The 15,382-nt window shown below is 39.9% G+C and overlaps 1 protein-coding gene across 1 annotated transcript; it reads right to left on the bottom strand.

The window, feature by feature from the left end:
• Positions 1-427: 427 nt before the first annotated feature.
• LOC124113464 (myomodulin neuropeptides 2-like) lies at positions 428-14,040 on the bottom strand. The gene is made up of 2 exons (XM_046473818.2): positions 13,721-14,040; positions 428-1,353 (listed from the first exon to the last, which is right to left on the bottom strand). Exons 1-2 carry the CDS (start codon positions 13,773-13,775, stop codon positions 806-808), a joined length of 603 nt encoding a protein of 200 aa, XP_046329774.1. The 5' UTR covers positions 13,776-14,040; the 3' UTR covers positions 428-805.
• Between the last annotated feature and the right edge of the window lie 1,342 nt (positions 14,041-15,382).

Genomic DNA, 15,382 nt, shown 5'->3' with positions numbered 1-15,382 from the left:
ACATTTAAGGAAGAAACGTGTTGTTCCAACGAGTTATGTGCATGGCGCCGTTGCTGAGCATGTAACTTGATGGCCAGGTATTCACAAATGAAACTTCATAGGAGTGAGTATGGTTTTACGCCGCTTTTAGCAATATTCCAGCAATATCACGGCGGGGGGACACCAGAAACCACATTGCACCCACGTCGGGAATCGAACCCGGGTCTTCGGGGACGAGCGAACGCTTTAACCATTAGGCTATCCGAGCGCTCCGAAACTACACCGGAAATGTTCTGTCTATAAAATGGAAAGATGGTCTTGAAGGGGCTAAGTGACCAAAGTCCAGTAATCACTGGCCGTTGGTCATTTTATCAACTAACCTAATCGCCAAAATATCAGGCAAACGCACTGACCGTTGTCCGAACGAAACAATTACAGCAAAACATAATGAAAATACATTTTTTTTATTCACATTCAGAAAATGTTTCCTTTGAGTTTCATTTCACGAAAGGAAAATCGTTCATGATAAAAACTCTAGAGTTTCTCTAACATTGATTCAACCTACGTCTCTTCGCTCGGTTGGGGTACTGTAGAGTTTGGCACCTGGAAATTAACCATATCTACAAAAGAACTTTGTGATTGTGACTTATTCAGTGCAAGAAAATACTATGAAAGAAAAGATAACATATGCATATGCATAACGAATGGTTTATGAGCGATGTACTTTATAATATCGCGGTGTGAGTATCGTTTGTTCACTGAGCTTGAGACTAATATTACATACATCAAATGCACCCTCAGAATCATGTTCGTGTACACGTCTACTTCAGCCAATTCTTGGGATAGGCACTGCTCTTTCCTTTGAAAAGCGTCCAATCCTTGGAAGAGCTACCGCTCTCTCGCGATTCTGTAATTCCTTGAGTTTCTCGGAAAGTCTCGTGAACTGCGAGAGGACAGACCGACGGAAGCGACCTCCTCGGGGAGCTGGGCGCAGCCGGGGAACACCCTCATCTATTTCGAGGGGACTCGCTGAACGTCGCATAATTTTCTCGTCCTCTTCATCGCCAAGACTTTGTTCGTAAGCCGTCTGGTAGTCTAGGTCCTTGCCGTACCTTGGCACCGGGACTTGTCGACTGGACAAAGTCTTAGAGTCGTCCATTATGGAAGTCAGTAGGTATCGTATTTCTTCAGGTGTTAGTGCGCTGTCGCTGGATGGTGTTCTGCCCAGTCGAATCATAGGCAATCCTCTCTTACCCAACCTGAGCATCTGTAGACCTCTGCCCAGTCTGTACATGCTCCAGCCGTTTCGCCTCACTCTCGTATGACTAGTCTCAGCCTCACTTTCGTCATCACTTGCTGCGGCGTAGCAGCTTCCTGTAAGAAAACACAAGGATTCAGTAACTTTCCAAACTAAAATCTTCTAATTGATATACAAATTAAGATAACAATGATAAGCATGACTGTTGTATAACACTTGTAAAATGAACCTTTATTAAGTGCGGCAATATATGTAAAACCTATATTTAATACCCTATACACTTCAGGGCGATGGGGTAGTCTAGCGGTTAAAGCATTTGCTCGTCACGCCGAAGATCCGGGTTTCATTGCCCACATTGGTACAATGTGTGAGGCATATTTCTGGTGTCTCCCTGCGTGAGGGTGGCCCCGTCATATAAGGCGCCGCGATTCGCTGTGCAGAGTTGCGTCCCTTTGGCACGCCAGAAACCTATGATTGTGGGTTCGAATCCCGGTTCGCCCCGATTATGTTCCTAGGTTTGTCAGCACCATACCCGTGCCCGTGGGTTTCACCGAAGTGGTAAACGTCTGAGACCTGCATCACTTTGGGCTTTCCTCCCACATTAAGCTGACATGCCGCGACATAACTGGAATATTGTTAAAAGCGGCGTTAAACCCAACTCACTCACTCACTCTACCTTGGGTAAATATATGCTATAATGCTTAAACCTTATCGGCACCGGTGTTAAATACCAGCTAACCTCGTCTCATTTATATCGGGACTTGTACGCCATACATTGTGACGTCGTAAAGCCAGCATCGTTCAGATAGAACACAGCAGAAATTCTGCAATGTATTAGAGACAGATGCGGTGACAAGTTGAAGCTGGGTTATTCGAACTATTTCACGAAGGCCGGTAGATTATTATTACTATCACTATCATTATTATTATTATTATTATTATTATTAAAATAAAAAATGCAGCTAAGAGGTTTTGGGTGATCCTGGCACAGTCAGGCTGGTTAGGCTCATCATCAGCTCAGGGCCCTTGCCCCCTTTACACGCAACCCAGACAGCGAATGGGACTTCTCCCAGGAAGCGCTACCTAGTCAAACCCATTCAGAACTTTTCGGAGTATGTGAAGACTCCCTAAAACTGCAGCCTTCTGCATTACCCAGATTGTCAGAAGGGCTGTATTCCTGGTAGCAAACCAGAGGACTCTCCCAATGTCAGTCAACAGATTGGGAGGTACCAAACCTAAGGCACCGATAAAAATGGGGAGTCGGACAACTTGGTACTTAGGATGCAAGCGTGACATTTCGAAAGCGAGGTCCGCATATTTGCCATCTTTTTCCTCAATCTTGTCAAACACATTAGTGTCAAAGGGGACAGAAAATTCAAGATCAGGTTTATTGGCTGGAAATGGGCCTATTCCAAAGAATTTCGTATTTGATATTTCCCATGACGCCCTCTACATATTCCGGGTCGTACCATGGATGGACCACTGTGTCAAAACCACAAGAATTGCGAAGACGGTAATAAAATGTTCGAGCCAACCCATCATGTCGCTTAAGAGACTGTGTTTGTGCCAAAGCTGGGCATCCACTCATAATGTGTTGGACAGCCTCATTAAATTCATGAAATAATCTACATTTCATATTCACATTTTGATGCAAAATCACACATTGACGGTTTCAAGTGGGAAGTGACTGGTCCTGAGCAGCAAACAGAAAGCCTTCTGTTTCACTTTTCAGGCCAGACGACCTCATCCAAGCGAAGGACACCCCCCCCCCCCCCCCCCCCCCCAATCGTCATTTCATTCCACCTTTTTGCGTATGTTAAAGTCGCACAGACTCTCCAAACAGATTCATTAATTTATTATATAAAACATAAAATAGAGTGCAACATGCACGATTGATAGTTGTCATGAACGTTGACCCTCAGCAAAATGTGAGCAGCATTCTTGACGTCTAAAATTGAAGGTCAACGGTGAGAATAACCAGTGCCGATTATCCCCGAAACAGATTCCATTGGGCGTGAAAGGCAAAATAGCGGTGAAAACTATTTGAAGGATCGCTGAAAAACTATGAAGACAGCAGGTGTTCGCGAAAAGGGTAAGCATGTTCTGCCCCAATAAAACTAACTTTAAATCTTGTTCAAATACTTAATATTCCGCTCAACTTTGGGTTTATTTAAGTGATTTCTGCGTCAAAGCGGATTTGAAGGCGCGGTAACTAACTACACATATCTGTCAACTTAAACGAAAATTAATTGTACACCGTTTGCCTTAATGATTGTTACAACACAATCAAACAGTGGGAGGATTTGGCGTTCACAGAAAGTAAAGGAAATCGTAATTAAGACGTTACAATCAATGCTTTGTGTGATATCCGTTCAGCATGTCCAGTGATTCTGCGACAATGATTGATGGTTCAATATGTACACACTTTAACAGCCAACCTGTCGTCAAGTCTGGTGTTGACAGTGCCGTATCTGTAATTAACGACAAATCAGGCCAGACGACTGCATGTTGATAGAATTGATTTGCAGGGGCCACTTTGTGCTACCTGGTAACTCACAGACTGGACAATATCTCTTACACCATGTGCTGTAACTCCTACAGAGTACTTGATGCAGGTTTAATGAATTAACAATGCTCTTTGGGCGGAATGACTTTCGTTGTATTATGAGAATGGTGATAAATTCAGTATTGATGAGTGTTGCTGTGTTGCTAAATAGACGATTGTTAGCGATCCTTTGAAGCAAAGGAGCAAGGGAAATTGGTTTAAATTATTTTTTTCTGATTCGTAAGGAATTTTGATTAAAGTAAATTGTATGATGATTACAAATTTCTTTTGCATATTGATATCACTTTTTAAAAACGTGACTTAAATTGAAATTTTCTGAAATTGTTCAGAGCGTTGTGGGCGCGGTGAGATAGTCCAGTGGTTTAAGCGCTCGCTGGTCGTTTCGTAGGTGTAGGTTCGATTTATGGGTTAAATAATGTGTTGAGCCGACTCCTGGTGTCCTGCGACGGGATATTGGACCTTGGACGGGACTTTGGGCAAAGGGCGATCACGGGATTCTGGTGTGCCAAAGGGACGCTATTCTGCACTGCTAATTTTGGCGCCTCAAATGATGGGATCACCTATGCCCTTAAAAAAACAGACTAAACTAAAATGGTGAGGCACAATATGTTAATACGTTTATCATGTTTATTTTGGTGTACTGCTTTAGACCAGGGTTGCCTATGTAAAATGTACTTTTATCCCATATAACACCCTCGACATAACGCGGCAGAGATCATGCAGTAAGAAAGAACCACCTTAAGTGGATAGAAAAAAACATCCTTAAATGTCTCGCATCTCCCAAACCATCTTTTACATTCCAATTTAGGAGTATTTATTTGTCTGTGGGAGTTTCCTGCAAATTTAGCGTATCAGCATTACTTAAGGGCGAATTAGCGAGTGTATTGTTGCCAAGTTGAGCGAGGCTAGCCTTCCTAATACTGTTGGGAAAACTAGCCGTATTTCAGCGGATATTGGACACAGGTAATTGGCCTGGTTAAGACCACCGTTAAAATGGTGATCATTTGGTGAGATTTATCGTCATGTATTTGCCATCATTTAGAGCGTTCTCGACATATGCAGCACGCGGCAAAGCCTCATATTTAAAGGTCAAATATTGTTTATCATTTTATCATTATTAAAAGATATTTTTTCTCATTACTGTCGGATTGACGTCAACGCTGTCTTTTTTGTCTGATTAGGTCAATAATTTGTTATTTACGTAGTTTCGGTTTTTGAAATATTGATTATCTCTGTTATGCAGTCATTATGATTCATAAAGATAATTGCATGTGATGTGAATTATGACAAGGATGTCAAGTAATGAAATACTAAAGAGCTAAGACAAAGTAAATGCTGTTTTAGTTCCGAGAAACACAATCTTGAATAAACTGCTTTTATTTATTTTGTTGATGCTAAAAATAGTATGCAAGGAACTATATTTGATGCGTACCTGGCATAATCGTGATTGGAAAATGAACCCTTAACTATGACACTTAAATTTAATGTGGGTATTTTACGTTTAATCCAACATCATGCAACCGTATTGCAGTCGCAACTATCTGGCATCTTCCCGAGGCAAAGGAGTTAACTGACTATAAAAGTCCAGTTTCCACCCTTGCCGAACGAGGCTGGAATTGTGGAGTAATATTTTGGCTGGACTAACGTGTCTATGCATAGTCCAATCAAAATCGCCTAACAAAATCGACATCCAATTCGTAAACTGCCGTGCACATTTCGGTCGCTTGCAGGATTTGCAAAGCATGTGTACCGCCAGGTCGGCCTCAACAGATACTTTCCAATTTTTAATTATTTTTTTAGTCAAGGTGCTCACGTGCTTTGATGCACTTCGCAAGTGAGACCCGTTTTATGACAATATAGATTTTGAATATCGATAAGGTCGTCTTAACTGGGCTTCGCCATTTTGTTTGAAGCAAATGCAAGTGATATGAGTGGTGGAACCTGATTGGTCAATAGGGAGGACAAAGAAGGGACATAACCCGTGAAAGCCACTGGTGGCGCTACGATCGAATCCAGAAATTCTTGCCTAGTTTGGTAAGAGAGGAAACTGGGCATTAACAGTAAGTTAACACCCTTGCCTCAGGAGGATTTTCTCTGGCAGCATGCAATAATTATTACAAAATAGCCACTTGCATGTAGATAGCAGCTGGGGCAAATTTGTTTTTAGAACAAATACCAACAACGAAGCTTGTTGCTTCTTAATACACATAATGATGTTTATAGAATCAGTGAATCCTGCGTTTTTGCAATGTTATTTAAAACTCTTATCTATGTATACATTGTCATGTTTAAAATTACTTAAATATTTAAATGATTGCAGTGACATCGTGCTTGAAGCGGACACAGAAGGTCTCGTGTGAGAACAGGAAGCGCCGCTGATACGAGTGCAGCTCATGGATAACACCGAATCTATTCCTGGATGCCGTTTACAACAGATATTAATAGACTGTGCCGAGTCAGATATGCTTTCTATCAAAGCTGTGACCATCCTTTGATTCAGTTTTCTTCTTTTTTTCGAACCCAGGTATATTATTGTACCAGTTTAGTCAAGTAGCTGAAAACAGTTGTCTGCCAACTTGGCTCCTTCTAGCAGTTTGAATAAATTGTGTTTTAAAATATGTCCTTAGAATCACAAGCGCCAGCAGAGGTCCATGTGGGGCAACATAAGTTGTTCGGTAAGTAGCACAAAATGGAGTGTAACCTACAGTGTACAGATTGTTGTCATCGTTGTTTACAATATAGCACATGGAGTGCCACAGACGGCAATGTGAAGTTGACATATGGGTTTCATATAAAATGCAACTTTGTAGTAGAACGAACTTGTTCAGAATCGGAAACGGAATAATCAAACGCAGATTATTATAACATTATAGGGTTGGAGTTATGACGTTATGAAAGTGAACTTTATTTCGCAAGAAGGTGTCTTTCACCTCTATCCAGGTTTCATAAGTGTAGGAGTTATAGAATATAAATGTGTCTAGTATCTGATTCGATTATATCAGACATGTAAAAAACTATGCTGCTCTTCAAAAATATTTTTTTCTTCCGACATTTCCCGCTATTGGCCGCTCTAGCGTTAATTAACTCCGATGTCTCGCTGATACATCTGACGAATTCAAATAATTAAATTAACATATCAGAGGAAATTGTCCAATTGTCCAAGAAAAAATGCTATTGTATGAGCCACATCCTCGTTATAACGAAGCTAAGGGGGCATATGCAATCCATTCGCGATATCTGGAATGTTAATAGATGCGCACATGAGCGTTAAGAGCCTGAATTGGATCTCATATAGCTGCAACCACGGGGATTCCAGGCAGTATAGGTGTCCAGTTCCGAATATTTGTCGTAAAAAAAGACTGATATGAGTGAGTTCGGTTTTATGCCGCTTTAGCAATATCCCGGCGGGGGACACCAGAAATGAACTTCACACAACACATCAATGTGGAGAATCGAACCCGGCTTTTCGGGCATGACAAACGAACGCTTTAGTCACCTGGCGTGACCTGGCTGAATGTGTGTCATCATAATCTGACGGCATCGACAGATAGTCATGCTATCAATCACTGGTTCATTGATGCACTTTGACCGACTGCACGTGTGGCCGGAGAAAGGTGTTTCGCAGTTCCGCCATGATTCTGTAAGCAACTGCCAAATCTGGTATAAACCGTTACTAGTTTGTTGTTGACTGTGTTTGTTGCGAAAGGAAAAGGCTGGAATGATTATATTGTTGGCTGTGGCAACAACGTCAAGTCCGTGCTGCATCCTAATCATAACATAACAGAACACGGGCTGTCGCAACGGTGTGAAGAGATTTCATACAGTTTACTTTGATAATGACATCACTAGCACGGTAGTAGGATAATATTAGCAGGCACATTAGTTAAAGAATTTCAGTCACGTTTTTATCTAAAGATTTATCAACGCAGTGACACCCTAAGATTAGATAGCTGCAAAATTATTGACTTACAAAACATGCAAAATTGATTCAAAATATATTTTTTTCTGATGTCGGTTAAACCTCCATGATTCTTTTTTTACCTTTCTTCAAATTTCTTTACATGTGCCATACATTGTTATTCCTTGGCAGGTAACAAATCAATGTGACAAGCCTATAAATATACGAACAAGGGGAAGACAGACTAGTGATTGATACCATGAGCAACGCTGTATGGGTACGAGGACTCGCAATCAACCAAGTCACTGACCTTCAAATTTAGTTACGACAGAAGAAGAGTGCCGTAGACCTATTCACCCGTGAAGATCCGGGTTACAAAAGGTTTTTAGCAACTCATGCTTGCCGTAAGAGGCGACAAACGGGATCGGGTGGTCAGGCTCGCTGACTTGGTTGATGTATGTCATCGTATCCCATTGCGTAGATCGATGTCCATGGCGTCCAGACTCGATTGTTTACAGACCGCCGTCATATAGCTGGAATATTGCTGAGCGCGGCGTTAAACAGGTGAGGTGAGGTGAAACGGAGTTTAACGTCGCGTCCAAGATTATTGCACTTATATAGCGACGTGCATGCACGTGTGTGTGTGGCTGCTTCTACTAGTCCGGACTGATGCCGATTTATAGTGCTAGCCCACTGAGATACCATGCCGCAGTTTAACATGAATACCCCACTCAGACACAGTATACTGAGTCCGAGCCGACCTGTCCTTGTTTTAGCCCCTTAATGCCGAGCGCCAGACAGGGTAACAACAAGTACCATCTTTTAACGTCTTTTGGTATGTCGCGGCCGGGGATCGAACCTCGGACCTTCCGCTCTCCGGGCGGTCGCTCTACCACTAGACCACGGAGGCAGTGCGGCGTTAAACAACAAACAAATCATACTCGGGTTTCCTGGGGACACATGTGATAGAAAAGACTCGGGCCTTTTACGGCTCACTGGAAATGTAACGTTAAACCTTTGAGATACTGGTAAGAGAATTATCTGACAACAGCCTTTTTGATTTCTTACACCTGGACTTCTGTCATTATCAAATACATAAGAATGACCTAAATGAGTGAAAAAGTCCGATTTCTCCAACTTCAAGGGAACCTTTAACTATGATCCAAGATAAGTTTGCACCATGGGTTTGCACTGCCGTTGTCTACATCTCTTTATAAAATTAGCTTGGGTCAAAGATTCATGTTAAAATATTTTTTAAGAATACTAAAAAGCCGTCTAAATTTGTCTTTTTAAGACATTCTAGCCTTACATGTGCATTCACTGGTGTTATCAATCCAAAACATGCATGTTCTAATTCATATGTTCATATTTAATAACTTTTATATGGGGCCGTCTCTGTGGTCTTGAGGTAGAGCGTCCGCCCGGAGAGCGGAAGGTCCGGGTTCGATCCCCGGCCGCGTCATACCATAAGACGTTATAAGATGGCACTTGTCCTTACCCTGCCTGGCGCTCGGCATTAAAGGTCAAACTGCGGCATGGCATCTCAGTGGGCTGGCTCTATAAAATCGGCATTAATCCGGGCAAGTACAAGCAGCCACACACAGACGTGTGCATAAATGGAATATTCTTGAACTCGACGTTTAACGCCATGACAGATTAACCATAGTGATATGACAAACTTTAGTGTACTTTAACTCGTTACATGTAGTGTACATGTCCAACTGTATTCATTGATCCTTAAGCAATTGAAACTAGTTTCAGCAATTCCATTAAGTTAAACCTTTGTTCGTGTGGCTAAAGTCGATTAAATGATCAATGCTTCAGACAGTTCAATATTGAACGTAAGGGAATTAAGATTGGGTGCATAACCTTCTAATGTTTGAACATACGCATTTCAACGACTGATTATTGCGGTATGACGTCACGTTCCTCCATTGGTAACACAACGAGATGACGTCATCTGTGGTCCAAAACGTCACAAACTAATATTTGTAGGATTACACTTTAAATGCATACCCTTAATGTTCAATGACGTCACGTATCATTGTTGACGTCATGTTGACCCTCTTAAATTCTCGGTGCGAGTTTCAATACAAATAACACTATTTCTTCACTACAGTTAAATATAAAGTGTGAATATTGATAATTAAAATAAGAAGCAAAAGAAACCTTTTAGTTGATTTTATCGCATATTTTATTTTCAATTGAAATATATTCACCTACTGAACTGTACTGGCGATTACTCATCACGCAAATAATTTTTCTACATGGTTGTATTTTTATTAGATGTACTTTGATTTGAAACTTTTAAATTAAAAAAATAAACATTTCGCTTAATACACAGTAGATTGGAATCGTATTTGTAAAAATCAATACATTTCCTTTTTTCACGAATTTACACAATTTCAAACATGGTAGGGTCATGTGGATACAAATACATTTCTGACTCGAGTCTTCATTGAACCAGTTTATTTCTACACCAAATTAAGTTCTTTCAATTTTGCTCACATAAAAAGCAAACTCGGTATATTTACTTTTTCTCCTCAGCTTTTATCCGTATATTCTGATATTTATGATAATTGTGTCACGTATTTACCTTTCTCTCGCATGGGAAATTCCAACTCCGACGCTCTTTCCGTAAATAATCAACACGCTTCACAATAATCCTCTTATATATAGCATATCGGAGAGGAAACAAATGAAATATTCTGATGATGTGCCAGATGACGTCATCACCATATGGAGTATTTCACATAGAGGCTTATTTTCGTCCACAACAGGAATGGAATGATTTTTTCTTGCTGTTAGTATGTATTCATAAATCCCCCACATATTTCGATAAATGATAACAAACATATCTAGAGAGACAAAAATACGTCTATCTAGAGAGACAAAAATATCATAAATAGATCTAACAATATTTTTTCACTTACATCTTGCTACGAAGATTTCAGAGAGCGCGTTGCGAGCTCAAAAACTGTTTGATCAGGGTTGCACCATTCAAGTATTTAGTACAGCTTCAAAGAGTTTTATGGTAGACATGCGGAGGACATTTCAAATTTGACGCGTCAGGGACAAACATAATGTCAAATGCAATTCCCTATTTTGACTTGTACCATATGGTCCCGTGTTTTTCAGGTGAACGATGTCGGGTGATGCCACCGGTGAGGCAGGACACGCTCACCTTTTCGCAAGCACCTGTTGTCATCACTATTTGATAGTGATTCATTAACACATGGATATGATAAACCAGCATTTAGCAGAGATTTCTAATAATTATGAAAATATCATCTTTCGAAAATAGTTTTATTCATATTCTATTCTCGCTTCAAACGTCTAAGTGGCGTTGTTATTCACTTATCCTAAATACCACTGGTCTATCCACGACCTAAAAAAGTAATAAGTATTTTAAGAATAATCACGTGGGACTCATGATCTGATAAACACAATCAGCTGTCAGTGACACCTCCTGTCGAGGTGCCAACGACCACAGATTGCTTTATGCTTAATCAAATATACAATCTATACGAATAAACAATCTAACCAACCTTGATGCGTGTTTAACGATTTTTCTCAAACTCAAATCTGATAACGTTCGGTTCTACGCATATTTAACGGCGAAAACGTCATGGATGCTTTTGATGACGCGATATATGTGCCGGCGTTCGTATTCATTGATCTGGTTCATCTTAGTCAGTAATTCAGAATGACACGTGGACCGGCCTGGCGTCGCCTGTTGTATGTGTAGACATAGCAGTCATACCGAACTGCAGACAAGGACAGCATTATTTAATTCTAAGGAAGCCTTTCAAACTTGAGAAAACGTAATTAGTTCAGAGCATGATACCGGAATTCTGACGTGTGTTAAGCTCCATATTACATTTGAGAAATGAAATTGAATATTTATATATTTAAACATATCAATTACGTCGACGCAAATCAGCATAAGCATTTCAATCACTTTCTCGAAGGAAAAACAACAGTTCGCTGAGGCTTCGTCGATGAATGATTGATGTTCGATTATGTAAATAAAATACCATATGAAAACAGCTGATTACATAATACTGATGGTTTTTAACCATTAAATATATATGGTAAGGGTATTTTTTTTAAACAAAACATGTACTAGTGTTAAATACTATAGTACAGGGATGTAGCGAATGGAATTTATTATTATTACAACTGATTTTAATTTCAGAATTATTGACATTAGTAAATTATATTTGTTCAACTTGTCGGCCGCATTAAGTTACTGTTACAAACAGTGAAACAAAGTTTGATAGGTGTTGTCGTTTCAACTGAAAATAACCTGCATCACTTCGGGCTTTCCTCCCACATTAAGCTGACACGCCGTGATATAACTGGAATATTGTTAAAAGCGGCGTTAAACCCAACTCACTCACTCACTCAACTGAAAATATGCAGCATGCTAACATATACTGAACGTTAATATGGTAATATACATAATTGTAGAGTTCATGAACTATATTTTTAGGAATAACTACGTGATTCCATGCCCTCCAAGTGTTTAAGGCCGAAAAATATAATCCATAAAGCAACAAGTCTATAAAAAACGGGTATAAAGTTTTGAAACAATAGTTTTAACTGATATGAAGTTACTGTTGTTGAAATTCCTGGTGTCATCACTCATTTTCAGTAATCCTTTTATGTCATTTTCACCGCTATTTGGCCTTTCACGCCCAATGGAATTTATTGCGTCGGATAATCGAGACTGGTTATTCTCTGGCGTTGACGTTTGATCTTTACAGAACATAGGGAAATCAAATCAGAGCAGCTGCTAAACATTTTAGAAATTATTGTTGATGTAATTTTGATAAGTCAGCATCACGTTAGTATATCGCCATGTTGCCTGATTAAAAGAAGTACAAGAAGATATGTACAGTAAACTACGGTTATAACGAACACAAACTACTAATTTTAGTTCGTTATAACCGTAGTTCGTTATAAGCATATATACATCATAACTACAGCAAATAGACGGGACCAAAAAAGTAAGTTCTTTATATCCGTCAGTTCGTTATAAGCGTGTTCGTTACAACCGTAGTTTACTGTATGTTAATAAACTGAACACGGGCTCACTGTATACACGTTGGAACCTGTGTTCCTTGATTCTCGGACATACGCAAGCAGGTATACATTACTCCTTCTATATGGTTATAAATAATACAAATACTAATACCCGGCGGATTATGCATGTTTTTTAGTAAATATTTATCTGCAAGCTCAAACTATCAAAAAAAGAAGAAGAATTATTATCGATTCCCCATGATGAATAGCACATGAAAATAAACGTTGATATCTGTAGGACAGCATGGACTAGTTTGTTTTATTTTTGTCGAGTTAATTCCTGATCAATATATCTGCGTTTTAGCTAGGCAACAACTTTCAAATCACGATTTAAGGAAACTTTGATCTGGTAATCACGAACACATATAATTTTGGATTGCTTTAGTACGAAAACATTTTAAACCTTATTCCACAAATCTCTATATCGCAATTATTTATTCTTTCATATCGGTTTCTGTGGGTTGGTATATTGTAAAAATATATGTAATAATCAATTTGTCGCTCAACGTTGTCTCTCAACACCTTACACACGGAGTGAATGATGTAAATGTGACAATATGATCATCAATATATGTTGTAAGCAATCTGGGAAATATACGGATTCTGCGTACAAGCTTCTTTTAAAAAGTGGCAAAAACTAATATTTGTTAGATAATATACATAAACATAAAGTACACCAAATATGTACATTAATATGCTTACGATTTAGAAATAAAACAAGGCTTGAAGTATATATTAAGAATACGGGACAACCTCTTCACATGTTTAACTTTCCGCTTCTATGTTTAACAAATAATTTTTCGGGTCGTATGATATTCGATAAAGAAGGATTCACACAAGCAAAACACATATAAGAAAGAAACTGGATAAGGTTCCTCGTGCTATCATCCAAACAAAACAGAAGCCAGTTGCTACAAGGAGTATTACTTACCTGTATATACGATTACTAATAGTCCAAGCCAACACAGATGGTAGAGTTGCATCATTGTGAGGTCCACACAGTCCTGCTTGCCTTCCTCGCTACAACCGCGCTCAAAATGGACGAACCTTGAACACAAGCACTTTTAAATGTTCATCCAACTATCGCCCGAACCGCCGCCAAAACTTAGCCCCGCTACGATGTTTTGAATATTAATTCGCCTGCGTAGATTCCACGCACCCGGGAGACGGCTCTTGTTTTCTGCCCACGCGACGGAGCATTGGCGAAAACAGCAGTGGTTCTACGATGGCTATTATTTATCATTCGTTAAGCGAATAGTCTTTCTGGCCCAGCCCAAAGCACCGCTCTCAACGGGTGGAGATCTTGCCTCCTGCGGGCGGGGGATTAAGCTCACCAATCAATGATTAACCATTCACTTGGTGCACACAGAGAGGTTTGATGTTGGACGGTCTATCAGTCTTCCCGTTTTTTACTTTAGGGTATGTCCCGAGAGAAGTACCTAGATGAATGGTTTAACTCCTGACGTAACGCATGTCTTTTTTTGATCCTGACGATTACGTTAAGTGATTTGTTTTAGTTCTAGAAGACGCACTCTTCACGTTTTCATGGCCAGCGAGGTATCCTACATCACAGATTCAAACGGAGGGAATACGTGGATGCTATTTTGGCATGGAATAAATGGTATTTTTTGCTCCAATTGACAAAACTGAGAGAGGTAATATCATGTCATCTTTTGCAGATATGATCTAGTATCAATTGATTTCTTCATCATTGGATGGTAATATCAACGATCATTAATGGTTCGGTCATTATTATAAAATCGATTTTGAAGTTGCGCAGGTGCAAATATATATGTCGATTATTTTAAAATCCCGAAACGCATTCTTTCCACTCTGCCTGCTGACAAATGTATCTAAACTCATTGACGATCACTCAACCATAAGAACTTACTTAATCACTGACTTACAAAGCCATACCATCAAACAAGGTAATTGACTCTTTGCAAACGAAATCTTTTTTTCTATTTTGGATATTTATCCTGACGGGGTCGGTAAGGTTTGGCTCCATCAAGTCTTCCGGTTTGACTGACAGTTCGCTGGGGGCGCGGACAAAACATGTTATTGGCAAGAATTATTTTATCTCACTGACAAAATCACTGACAAAACGTCGTCTGCATATGTCCTGGTTAGGGGGCGGTTTGGTCAGCAGGGTGTAATGCGAGGGGGTGGGGTGTTTATGGATACAGAGGGGGTGTATTTTGACTCGGGTATGCATTCCATGTAGCACCCAGTTTATGTCATTTTTTAATACATTTTGTATACATTTTGTATACATTTTGTGTTATTTCGGCAACACTGAACTGTTTCTGCTTCATCTGACAGACTATTTATTACCATCCCAAGATGATTCATGAACACATCAGAGCTATAGTTAACCACTGCTGAATCCTATTGCAAATGTGTGTATGTTGTAAGGGATGGGGGGGGGGGGGGGGGGGTTGCAGGGGGTCCGGATCCCCCACCTATTAGAAACCAAATGATGTGTGTTGTTGGCATTAACATTGCATGAGTTCTGATTTTGACATTTTCGACCCCATCCTTTTAATTATACTGGATCCGCCATTGAAATAGCTCACTGGTTCCTTTGACACGT

The sequence above is a fragment of the Haliotis rufescens genome, unplaced genomic scaffold (assembly GCF_023055435.1).
Source record: "Haliotis rufescens isolate VD_foot unplaced genomic scaffold, xgHalRufe1.0.p SCAF_6, whole genome shotgun sequence".
In the NCBI taxonomy this organism is placed as follows: domain Eukaryota; kingdom Metazoa; phylum Mollusca; class Gastropoda; order Lepetellida; family Haliotidae; genus Haliotis; species Haliotis rufescens.
The sequence above is the reverse complement of the archived record's forward strand: the minus strand, read 5'-3'. Positions and strand labels throughout refer to the sequence as shown.

Bases quoted from the DNA above. Each gene is read 5' to 3' on its own strand.
- LOC124113464 (XM_046473818.2), bottom strand. From the start codon at position 13,775: ATGATGCAACTCTACCATCTGTGTTGGCTTGGACTATTAGTAATCGTA. The intron at 1,354-13,720 runs GTAAGTAATACT...GTTTTCTTACAG, and splicing joins ATTAGTAATCGTATATACAG to GAAGCTGCTACGCCGCAGCA.